Below are 11329 nucleotides of genomic sequence, written 5' to 3'. Positions count from 1 at the left end.
ATGAGATATTGATTTGTTGCTTTTGCTCTGAATTACTGAGACATTCTTATAATAAATGTATGCTCAAATATATGATAGAAGTTTGCAGAGAAAGACTGATCTGGATTGGAATATCTTCTTTGACATCACCATCCATATAAGTGTGAACATTTTACTTAGACTTTTCTGGGCTGCATATTCCTCATCTGATGATAATCACCATCACAGCAAACCCTTATATTGTCTTACTACACGTCAGGCAATATTTTAAGAGCTTTGCATGTATATACTCACTTAATCCTCACAACAACCACATGAGGTAGGTATTGTCAGTTTACAGATTAGGATATTGATATTAAGGAAACAGGGGGTGAGATGGGAAGAAAGCAGTCTGACATTATACTCCATGCTCCTCACCACCATGTAACACTATCTACCTCTTGGGTGGTTATGGGAAATAAATGAGATGCAATAAAGTGAAAAAAGTAGCAAAATAACATGAGAAAATGTTATCCCTGTTAACATATGTTAATCCCTGACACATAGTAGATTCTAAGTAGCTGTTTATTCTCTTCCCTTTGTAAGGAAAAAAAGAAAGATCATACACTACTAGGCCCTCAATAATATTCATCTACTTGGAATTTTTTCTATTAATCTATAAATGTAAGATTTATAGGCATTTTTCTTAGAAACTCAAGTTTCCAGGAATTACTATATATTTTTAGTACAAAAAATACTAAATCCTGGTTCATTTCTGTCTTTTTTCTTTTTCTTTTGAAATTTTAAGTCCCAATTTGAAATGTTTCAAAAATGTCAAAAATACTTTTATAGGTGGAGGGAACTCTGAAAATTCTTTTCTTCTAGCTAAAGATTAATTATAATAAAATATAAGGAGAGCCCAGAATTCAATTACATAAAACTATACTATTTTCAACAGATTCAGAATATCTGTATAGAGCCATGGCTTTCAAAATGTCAGAAAAGTTTCCCAATTTAGGAAAGTACACATAGTGTGGGTTGAAATTTGTTTAATGGCAAATATTACTCCTCCAGTCTGTTAGATAATAGTGAGCTGTATTGTTGAAACAAAACTTCTAAACGCCCCAACCTGTCCAGGAAAATTTTAAGCAATAAAAGAGAAATATGAAAAGGTTGAAATACCAAAGTTCTCACCATGTGACTGAACCGGTCTGTGAGGAAAAGGATCCAGCTGTTTTCTAAGCACTTCAGAGGTCAAAAGGAGAACTCGATTCATGAGCTCATTAACCTAAACACACATGCACACATTGAAGCAAATTTATATTTGGACAAACTTCCTTTAGCTGAATTCTATAACTAATATCTCTAAGCTTCTTATAAATCCAGCTCTGAAACACATATAATGGCCATATTTCTACACTGAATCCTTTACTGTATTAAAAAAGCAGTAAAGGCATAGCTAAGTAGCAACTGCTCTTGCTCTTATCTGACCATTTCTGCACTTGACTGCTCTTGCAAATCTGTTCTTGATATCTTGCTGGAACCACTGTTGTAGTTCCCTATCTGGAGTCTCTGTTCCCTTCCTCTATTCCTTCTGAAGTCATCCTTCACACCAGCTCCAATCTAACCATTTGATTTCGCTGCTCAGACATTTGGGTGACTCGTTGGTGTGGCATGATTTAATTCCTATTTCTTTTAGTCAGTCTTTCTTCTACATCCTTAACTCAACAGCCACTACATCGCTGCACCAACGTCCGAGTATTCTGAGAATACCATGCCCTACCCTCTTACCCACCCTTTGTGACCTTTGAAGCATCTATTCATCTAGAAAGGTTATCATATCTTGGATCTTGGATACCTTTGTGTCATTCTGACAGCATCCAAAACATGTTCAGTACATTATTCTGCTCTTCTGGACTGTGTTACCCTTAAGTAAAGGTCGTTTGTTGTCGTTGTTGTTGTTGTTGTTACTTTCTGTTTGCCTGAGGCTTACTGTGGTGCCGCCAATATAGGAGACACTAAATAGATGTCTGGACATGAATGCATTCAGAAAAGTAAATGATTGTACTTCTAGATAACTGTGTCATTCTGCAAATACAATAACAACATGATACCAAAAATTCATACCTGATTAGATAAGTAATCCAAGGAAGCTTGCTGCTCATCCATTATATTTCTTAGTAGTTTTCTGGTACTTCGTGTGTAAGAAATAATAGAACTTTGCAAATTTCCTAAAATCATAATAAATGTGTTTTCTAAATATTAGACTGTTATAGAAACTAATTACAATGAAAAATAATAAATTTCACATAATTTTGGACAAATGTGTAAACTACAATATCTGTAAATACTCAGAATTGCATATTCTAGGTAGTGTATTTTTTGTATAACTCAAGAGGAACCAAGAATGCAGCTGTTTTAACACTTCTTAATGAAGTTATGCTTCCTAATAATTTAGATTATCCCCCAAATAATTTAAACTGATATAATTGAGAGACAACATTCTGAATATCAATTCTCACTTTAGAAGACTAGAGGTATAGAAGCAGGAGGTCCAAGACTCATTGATTCTTCCTACATGAGAAAGTAAAAGGCAATAATCCCCTATCGTGAAATTTAATATTAAAACCTTTCTTTTAATTTTTTATAATAATGCTACATTTTTATATAAACAAATTGCAAACACACATACATATACACACATCATAACTCTTGGTCACAAATTTTGGTTGGTTGGTTTCTGACTAAGTTTTCACTATATATTTTCCTTTTAAAAATGTTTTCATTTTTAAATAAGCTTGCTGATAGAATAGTTGCAAGAAGAGTACAAAGAACTTTTTCCTAAATTATTTGAGAGCATCCCGCCATGATATCCCTGGATATTTTGCTGTGTATTTCTTACAAAAAGGCATTCTCTACAACACAACCAACAAAACCAGGAAATAAACATTGGCTGTCATGTATAGCTCAGACCTCATGCAAGTTTTCTTCAATTATACTGAAGATGTCCTTTATAACAAAAGGAACCACACATTATTGCATACATTATTTGTTTTATTTCTATGTTCCTTTCAGTCTAGCAGTAGAGTAACATTAATAATTCTTTTTTTATTTTTTTTATTTTTTTATTGCTTAAAGTATTACACAGGGTATTACATATGTGTCCATTTTTTCCCCCGCCCTAGACAGTCCCCTAGCCTCCCCTATCCTCCAGTGTCTTATGTCCATTGGTTATGCTTATATGCATGCATACAAGTCCTTTGGTTGATCTCTTAGCCCCCCTACCTCCTGCCCCCCAACCCTCCCCAGCCTTCCCGCTGCAGTTTGACAATCTGTTTGAGAATAATTGTTGATATTTTGAAATCTACCTCACCCAGCCTTCATCTCTCTTTTTTTTTTCATTCCCTTATTTTCTATTAGAGTCTTCCTAATTTTAGACATCTGTGTTTTTTTTAGAAAGAACTTTTCAAATTGAATGTATTGGGATGATATTGATTAAAATTATATAGATTTTAGGTGTACAATTCTATAATACATTATCTGTATATTGTATTGTGTGTTCAGTCAAGTCTCCTTCCATCACGAATACCCCCTTCCCCCATTGTTTGTTGTGTGTGTGTGTGTGTGTGTGTGTGTGTGTGTGTTTATTTTGTGTTTTTTTGCTTAATCCCTTAATCTTTTTCACCCAACCCCTCTTCCCTTTGACAGCTGTCAGTTTGTTCTTTATCTATGAGTCTGCTTCTATTTTGTCTGCTGGTTTATTTTGTTCGTAATGGACAGAAAGCTCCACTCCCTGGTTTGAGAAGCCTGAGACACCTGTGTTACACATTGAATTACGCGCATTAAAGTGAGTTTTTCATACTTTCTGACCAAGGAATTACGGCCCTGTAAGAGCTGGATCAAATCATCACCTCTTCCACTTCTGATTCCCCTTCTTCACCCCACCCCTCTGTACATATAATAGACCATGACAGTTACTGCATTGTCACTAAATAATTTCTAAACAAAAATTCAGATTTTGAAACTTGTTATGCTTTGTTAAATAAATTGTTGTAAATTTGTATTAAACCTTTTCTAACAGTTATTCAGTATTAATGAATTCCCCTCTCCCCCCTGCCCCCCACTGACCCACTCCACCCCACCCCAATAAAGCTAAGGTGAAATTTCCTACTATATAGCCCCTTGGTCTTGATGCCAAGGGGCTATATAGAAGAAGGTTTTCTTCATTTACCAAATATTTACTAAGCAGCTCTATGTGTCAAACATATAAAACTACCAGCCTAGGATAATCAGGACATATATAAAATAGCCCAAACAAAAGCTAAGGCATATTTTTCCCATGCCCACCCTAGAAATAATAAAATCATATACCTTTATAATTATGGCTATTTGTAATACTTACTACACATGAAATGTTTTTCTTCTCGTGTAATTTTAATATCACATGATTCCTCACATTCTTCCTTATAAACAGTATCATTTCTTTTACTCTCATCTTTTCTATGAGATACATTTTCTACAATGTTAACTACTGGAGAATCCTTTATAATAAAAAAACAGAAATAAGAAAAAATATATGAAGCATGTTATATGGTCTAATTGCACAGTAAATAAAAAGACTAAAGGGAAAAGATGAGATGTAGGGACATAAAAATGATTATTAGAGAAAAAAACATGTTAATAAATTGGTTAGTTCAAACTTCCATAAATAAACCTTATGGGTAGATTTGGAGTATGAATAATAAGTGTATGTTAATTCAGTACTTTTGTTCTCTCTTCTTCTCAACTTTCAAAAGGACTTACACTCATCCCTTGGCATCCACAGGGATTGACATCCAAATCTACAGTTGCTCAAGTCCCCGTGTAAAATGGCATAGTATTTGCATATAAACTATACATATCTTCCTGCATACTTTAAATTATATCTAGATGACTTGTAATGCCTAATTAATGTAAATGCTGTGTAAATAGTAATACTGTATTATTTAGGGAATAATAACAGATGAAACCATCGTAGGCCTAACTACATGATAAACATAGCAACAATGTAACTCTTTCGCTAAATATTTTCTATCTACAGTTAGTTGAATCTGAGGATGTGGAAGCTGTGGGTACAGAAAGCCAACAGCACTTAGGGTCTACGGTCTATAACCATGGTCGTGTGGCTTTAACGTTTGCACATTTGGGGGTGCGATACCATGCTGAGCCATCCCCCTTTTAGGAACCTGCAATTTTAAGTTTCTTGAACATGGACTAAGAGGGTTCCCTACAACATCTCTATGCCAAATGGACTTTCTGCCGCCAGTTATTAGGAATCATGTAGAGGGGTAGAGGCTGAGGAATGTGTAAGAGAATTGTCATCTTTGTATAAGCTAACGACTTAAAAGTAAAATACTCAGGTTTGAAAGGGTAGCAATAATAACAGAAAAAAAGCATGGAATTTTGCTTTGCAAAATCAACAACAGATGTCATTTTAAAAAGCAAACTGCAGCTGTCATTCCAGCAATATCTGCTCTGTTAGTACTCTGGCTTCTTCAATGTTAAAATACTCTTTGATAGAAGTTATATCGATTTTAATGCTAAGTTATATTTCTTTAATAACAAGCTTTCTCCTCCTTAGACCTGGATATTGAGAGAATGATAAACACATTTTGTTACATAGATTTATTTTTAACTTCTTGCTCCTTCTCTTCTACTCCTATAATAACTGACATACCAGATGTTTTCAAAAATCTACATTATAGGTTATTTTTTTCAGATTTAAATGAGATTCTTAAATAGTATTTTAGAGAATTAGATGATTAATATTTCTGTAGCTTAAGCTTGGAACTTCGGGATTTGGTATCTATAGAGTGGTAAATACATTTCACAATGTTTAAAAATATATAAACCAATATTTAAATATGTAACATTCAAATAGCCATCTCTTCATCGTATTGTCTACACTATATTAAGTTATTACTCTGACATTATTTTAAATAACATTTTCTAACATCCTAGGTAACCACTCACAGACTATATTGGAAATGTGAAAGTTTATAGAATAGTGTTTTTATAAGTGAAGTGAATCTTTTTTTTTTACTTACCAGATAGTTCATTACCAAAGTTAATCAGAAAGTTGATGGCTAGTTTTTAACCTAGGCCTGCAATTTGAATAAAATATTTTCACAAGAAATAGGTTAAGAGTCAATCCTCAGCTTATGGTTTCCTACATTTACAAATAACATCATTTAAGCAAAGTTTCAACATTTCTAAATAAATACTTTAATTTTTCCATAAATTATATTGGGTGGTATAATTAATCTTTTCAAGCATCTAATATAAGTATTTAAAACCATATAATCATGCTTTCCTAGCTAAAATAATATTGCAGAAATTCTTACCGTAGATTGATGTACACAGTTACCTTGTATAGTTTCTCCACAAATAAAAATACATATATTAAAGAACAAGAGTGAGACTTGGGAAAGATACATTTTTCTTGGAGAACTAAAAAACTTCTTCAAGTATCAGCCAGCTCTCTGTGGAAAGAACTACAGTGCATAGAGTCTTCAGTCAAAAATTTCTGGAAAGTGTACAACAAAAACAGAAGCCAATACTTACTGGTTTCCATGCCCTCATTCAAAACAGCACCCTTCACATAAAAAACAAGGTAGCTTCTAGAGATGCTGTCATTTGAAGTTATAAATCCCCCCCCTTTTTTTTCACTACAGGTATTTGTTATAAATCCATGTATTTTTAGTATGAGCAATAAATAGCTAGATCGTGAATTTATAAAGTCACCTAGTTTTTATGAGCCAAATTTTTTTTGCATTAGAAAAAAATGCCTTTGATAAGATATACCTTAATAATTATGAGCCAGTTTGAATAAAAATGATAAGTGGAAATAAGTGATGGTGTGGAAATAGTTTTACATTGGAACTATTTCTACAAAATGCTAAGTAGAAATTTAATCAATGAGAACATTCAGAGTAGGTAGATAAGTCAGAGTTAAAATATGCTTCTAACTGAATTTAGCTATCAATAATGGTTGTATTAACCTCATAAATGCCAAATTTCTAGGACTCTAATTGATGTGTATGTTTTATATCTAGATTGTTAAAACTTAAAAGTTTTTGAACATACGAGAACTATTGTTATTGAAAATTACCACTCTCTGAAAGTTAATAGATCAACGTCTGTGACAAGTCTTCATTTTCCCATACAATGCCTCCTTCTCTTCATTATGCAAATATAACTAAGTCTTCTCTCTCTTAAAATTAAGAGGAAAAGCAAAACTTTCCTGAGTCTTGCTTCCTATTCAAGGCTTTATTTTCTCCATTTCCTTTCCTAGTCTGAGAACCACAGAGCAGAAACCATCGTTTTTATAGTTCTAGCATAGTGATTGGTATATAATAGGCACTCAAATATAAATTAATGAAGCAATATCCTAAATTAATTCTCTATTCTCTGGCTTTTATTTCCTCAACACCTATTATTTAAACAACTCATCTCTTCACCTAGTGAAACTTTCTCAGAGTTTCTCCAGAGAGGCAGTATGGGGTGGTTAGGCGTGTGGCTCTAGGACTAGGCTGCCTGGGTTTGAATCTTGACTCCCCCACTTCCTTGCTCTGGAAACTTGGGCACAATTACTTAATGTCATTGTAGCTTAATTATTTCCTTTGTAGAATGGAGACAGTTGTGTGGATTCAATGATTTAATATATGTGAGCACTTAGCACAGAACATGGGAAACACAAGCCTCAAATGTTAGGTGGTGTCGTTATTATTATTGGACTTGATCTATACTACAATTCTAACATTGCTGACAATATCGATGACTTTTGAAAACTACATTAGGGGTAGATGAGTGTATATCTTAAACCTTCAATTTCTAGTTGAAGTCTTATGAAATTGAAATGAAGATGGTAAAACTTAAGCAATTTTTTTTAATCAATAGACATTAAAATTCTTTGTTCTTTCACAGCTTGCCCAGAGACAAATTCAGAAAATTCTTACTTGAGAAAAAAAAAAATACTTCAGCAGAAGATGGAAAAAAAATAGCTTCAGCCAAGATGAAAGTAAAACCTCAAAAATTGTTCATCACAAGCTGTTTGACCATATAAGTCACAAGGGTATAGCAGCATTCAAACTAGATTAAGTTATGGAACATGCTTTGTAGACATAAAGTGATTATTAATTTATTTTGTAAATACAACATATTTTTATGAGACCATGTTAATAAAGTTGGGTGTCTAATAGGCATCTCACATTTTATATGTTTGAAACCTAACTCCTATTCCTTCTTCCATCCTCAGCCCATCCCTCTCTATCTTAGTATTCGGCAGAACCCTTTAATCAGTGCTCCAGTTCCAAATCTGAGTCACATTTAACTCTTTTTTCCCCTACTCACCACAACCACTCATCAACACTTCTTATTGGCTCAAGGTTAAAATTTTGAACACTTCCTGCCACTCTCATAACTACCATTGTAGTCCAAGTCTCCATAATCTCTCACCTTACCAACTATAACATTCAAACCAGCCTTATTGTGTCTAGTTTTATCGATTATAGTCTAAATTTCCCCACTGCCACTAGTATGATTATTTTTTAAGGTTAAATCGTATCATATTACCCTCCTACTCAAAATTCTCCAATGGCATTCCCTCCATTGGAAGTTGGATTTTATATTCATTTCCTGCATAATGAATCTGAAGTACATCCCCCATGCACTTCTTCAATCTCATATACTAACACACTTCCCCTACCTCGCTCTGTTCTAAACACAGTGGTCTTGTTGCTGTTCTTTGAACACATCAAATAACACTGCCCTTCAAAGCCTTTTTCCCTTACAGCATCCTTTGCCTATAATATTCTTCATTCAAATATTTGAATGGCAACTTCCTTTCTTCATTCTGACCTCTGCCCTAATTTCCCTTTCTCAGAGGACTTCCCTGAGCTCTTTACCTAAAATAGAACTGACATCAGTCTTTATTCCCCTACACTATGCCATTTTTCCTCGTAGCACTTGTCACTACATGATCTATTCTGGAGGGAGAGAAAATAAAAATGCAAGCTTCATGAAGATAGGGACTTGGAAATTTTGTTCCCCACTGAATCCCCAGCACCTAAAAAGCTTGGCACATGCTCAATATATGTTTCCTTAATTAAAAAAAATAATTTTAGCCCTAGCCAGTTTGGTTCAGTGGATAGTGCACGGCCTGCAGACCAAAGGATCCTGGGTTCAATTCTGGTCAAGGGCACGTACCTTGGTTGCAGGTTCCTCCCCAGGCCCGGCCCTGGTTGGGGCACATGCAGGAGGCAATCACAAGAAGGCTTCTCTCTGTCTTTCCCTCTCTCTTCCACTCTCTCTAAAAATCATTGGAAAAATATACTCGGGTGAGGATTAACACACACAAAAATAAATTTTATTTCACACTTTTATTTAAATAAAAATATTTTATTTCACACTTTTGGAGTGTGAAAGAATCAAGCATTATATTTAATATGGATATTTCTTCTGACAAAACATAAAGATTTTAATATATTCTTTTTTTGCTTCAATCATATTTGCCTTTCCTGTCAAGAGATAAAGTTTATAACTAATTCAAATTATCTTTCTATTACACAAATATCTAATCATAAAGCCCTTTTAAAAGGATTTATGACTATATCTATATATATAATAGCCTAAGCAACCGTTATGGCGGAACGACCAGAACAACTGGTCGCTATGATGTGCACTGACCACTAGGGGGCAGGCGATCAATGCAGGAGCTGCCCCCTGGTGGTCAGTGCGCTCCCACAGAAGCTGGGCTCATGACTGGCGAGCGCAACAGCGGTGGCAGGAGCCTCTCCCGCCTCCATAGCAAGACTAAGGAACAGCAAGCTGAGCAGTAAGGAGCGAGCAGGCGGACATCTCCCGAAGGGCCCTGGACTCTGAGAGGGTGTAGGCCGGGCTGAGGGACACCGCTCACCCCCCAACAGTGCACAAATTTCATGCACCAGGCATCTAGTAACTAAATAAAATGTGGAAAATTTGCTTAATATTTTGAAGAAAGAAATAACTTAGGGTCAAAAAATTAGTTCCTGTGATTTATTTTTTAAAAGCTTGCATTATGTTTATAATTTACCTATTTTTTTGGCTATTGTAAAACAACATATAAATGAAGAACATTTATATGAGCAAAATATTGGTAGGCAACCAAGTCATGCTTCTTAATGCTAATACTCCATACAACAAAACAGTAAGGTGTCTAGGAGTTATGAGATACTAAGCTTAATAATTAGCAAATGTTAGATTTTCAAGAAGGCTAAAAATGCATGCCTAAGTGCTCCAAACAGCAACCACAACCTTCTCCCTTTTATTTTCACTGTGCACTGCCCTACTTTAGCTCTCTCTCATTCTCTCTCTCACTCTCTTTCTTTCTCTCTCTATCCCCCTCTCTCCTCCTCTCATTGTTCTAATTGGCACTAGAGAAACATACTTGTGATAATAACAATGGGAATAGAATCAAGGTTAATGCCTGTGGCTAGGCCAGTTAAAAACTTGCCAAGATAGTTAATCGTCCAAGTGTACACATTTAGCCTTTCTCTGCCAGAATTATATATTATAGCATCTTGGCATTGTCCTTAAAGGAGCTTATGTGTTTCATGTTCCAAGTCAAAATTGGATTTTGCCCTGGCCAGTGTGGCTCCTTTGGTTGAGTGTGGTCCCATGCTCCAAAAGGTCACCAGTTCTACTCCCAGTCAGGCAACAGATTGATGTTTCTCACATTGGCTTCTCTCTCCTTTCCTCTCTCTCTAAGATCAATAAAAATATATATATTTTTAAAAACTGGATTTGTTGTGGCACTTTAAAATCTGTTACCAGAGCACATTTCGAGTCAATGCACCCAACTTTGCAAAAAAATCTTCTTTTTAAATAGTTTCAACTGGAAAAGTTTATTATTTGAACTCTAAACATGAACAAATTGATTCACAAAGGCAGACATGTTTGCATGATGAATGAGTGATCTTTATTGGTTTGTACATTCTGCTTCCAATCTGGGAATTTTTCCACCAAAATAAAACCTGGCTGAAATACAGTCCGAATTTATATGGACTTTTATAATAGGCTCCAACAGAAAATTTCAGCCTTTTTTCAAATTTTCACTTGTAGAGCCATTACACTGATGGCTCGAAAACCCATTCAATTTTCCATACCTCCTGGAACAATTTCAATATGATCTCTTTTGGCATATCTTCCCAGGAGATGACGAGGCTAACTTTGGATTTCTTTCCAGGCTACAGATGCTCTGATGGTCTGTTTCCAGAATCTGACTGCAAGGCACGCACCATTAGGAGCCTTTGAAATGTCAGCCTTTTAGGTAGGGAAATGGCCAGGAAAACGG

General features: G+C 34.9%; 1 protein-coding gene across 1 annotated transcript in view; it reads right to left on the bottom strand.

Annotated features, from left to right (window-relative positions):
• Positions 1-6489, bottom strand: part of ANGPTL5 (angiopoietin like 5) — a 23188-nt gene extending 16699 nt beyond the window's left edge. Inside the window, exons 1-4 of the mRNA XM_006775248.1 lie at positions 6342-6489; positions 4361-4499; positions 2086-2189; positions 1153-1246 (exon numbers count right to left, since the gene is read on the bottom strand). Coding sequence (XP_006775311.1) covers positions 1153-1246; positions 2086-2189; positions 4361-4499; positions 6342-6434 — 430 coding nt within the window. The 5' untranslated portion in view covers positions 6435-6489. The remainder of the gene's footprint in view (positions 1-1152; positions 1247-2085; positions 2190-4360; positions 4500-6341) is intronic.
• Positions 6490-11329: the final 4840 nt, after the last annotated feature.

The sequence above is a fragment of the Myotis davidii genome, unplaced genomic scaffold (assembly GCF_000327345.1).
Source record: "Myotis davidii unplaced genomic scaffold, ASM32734v1 scaffold8, whole genome shotgun sequence".
NCBI classification, from domain to species: Eukaryota; Metazoa; Chordata; class Mammalia; order Chiroptera; family Vespertilionidae; genus Myotis; species Myotis davidii.
The sequence above is the reverse complement of the archived record's forward strand: the minus strand, read 5'-3'. Positions and strand labels throughout refer to the sequence as shown.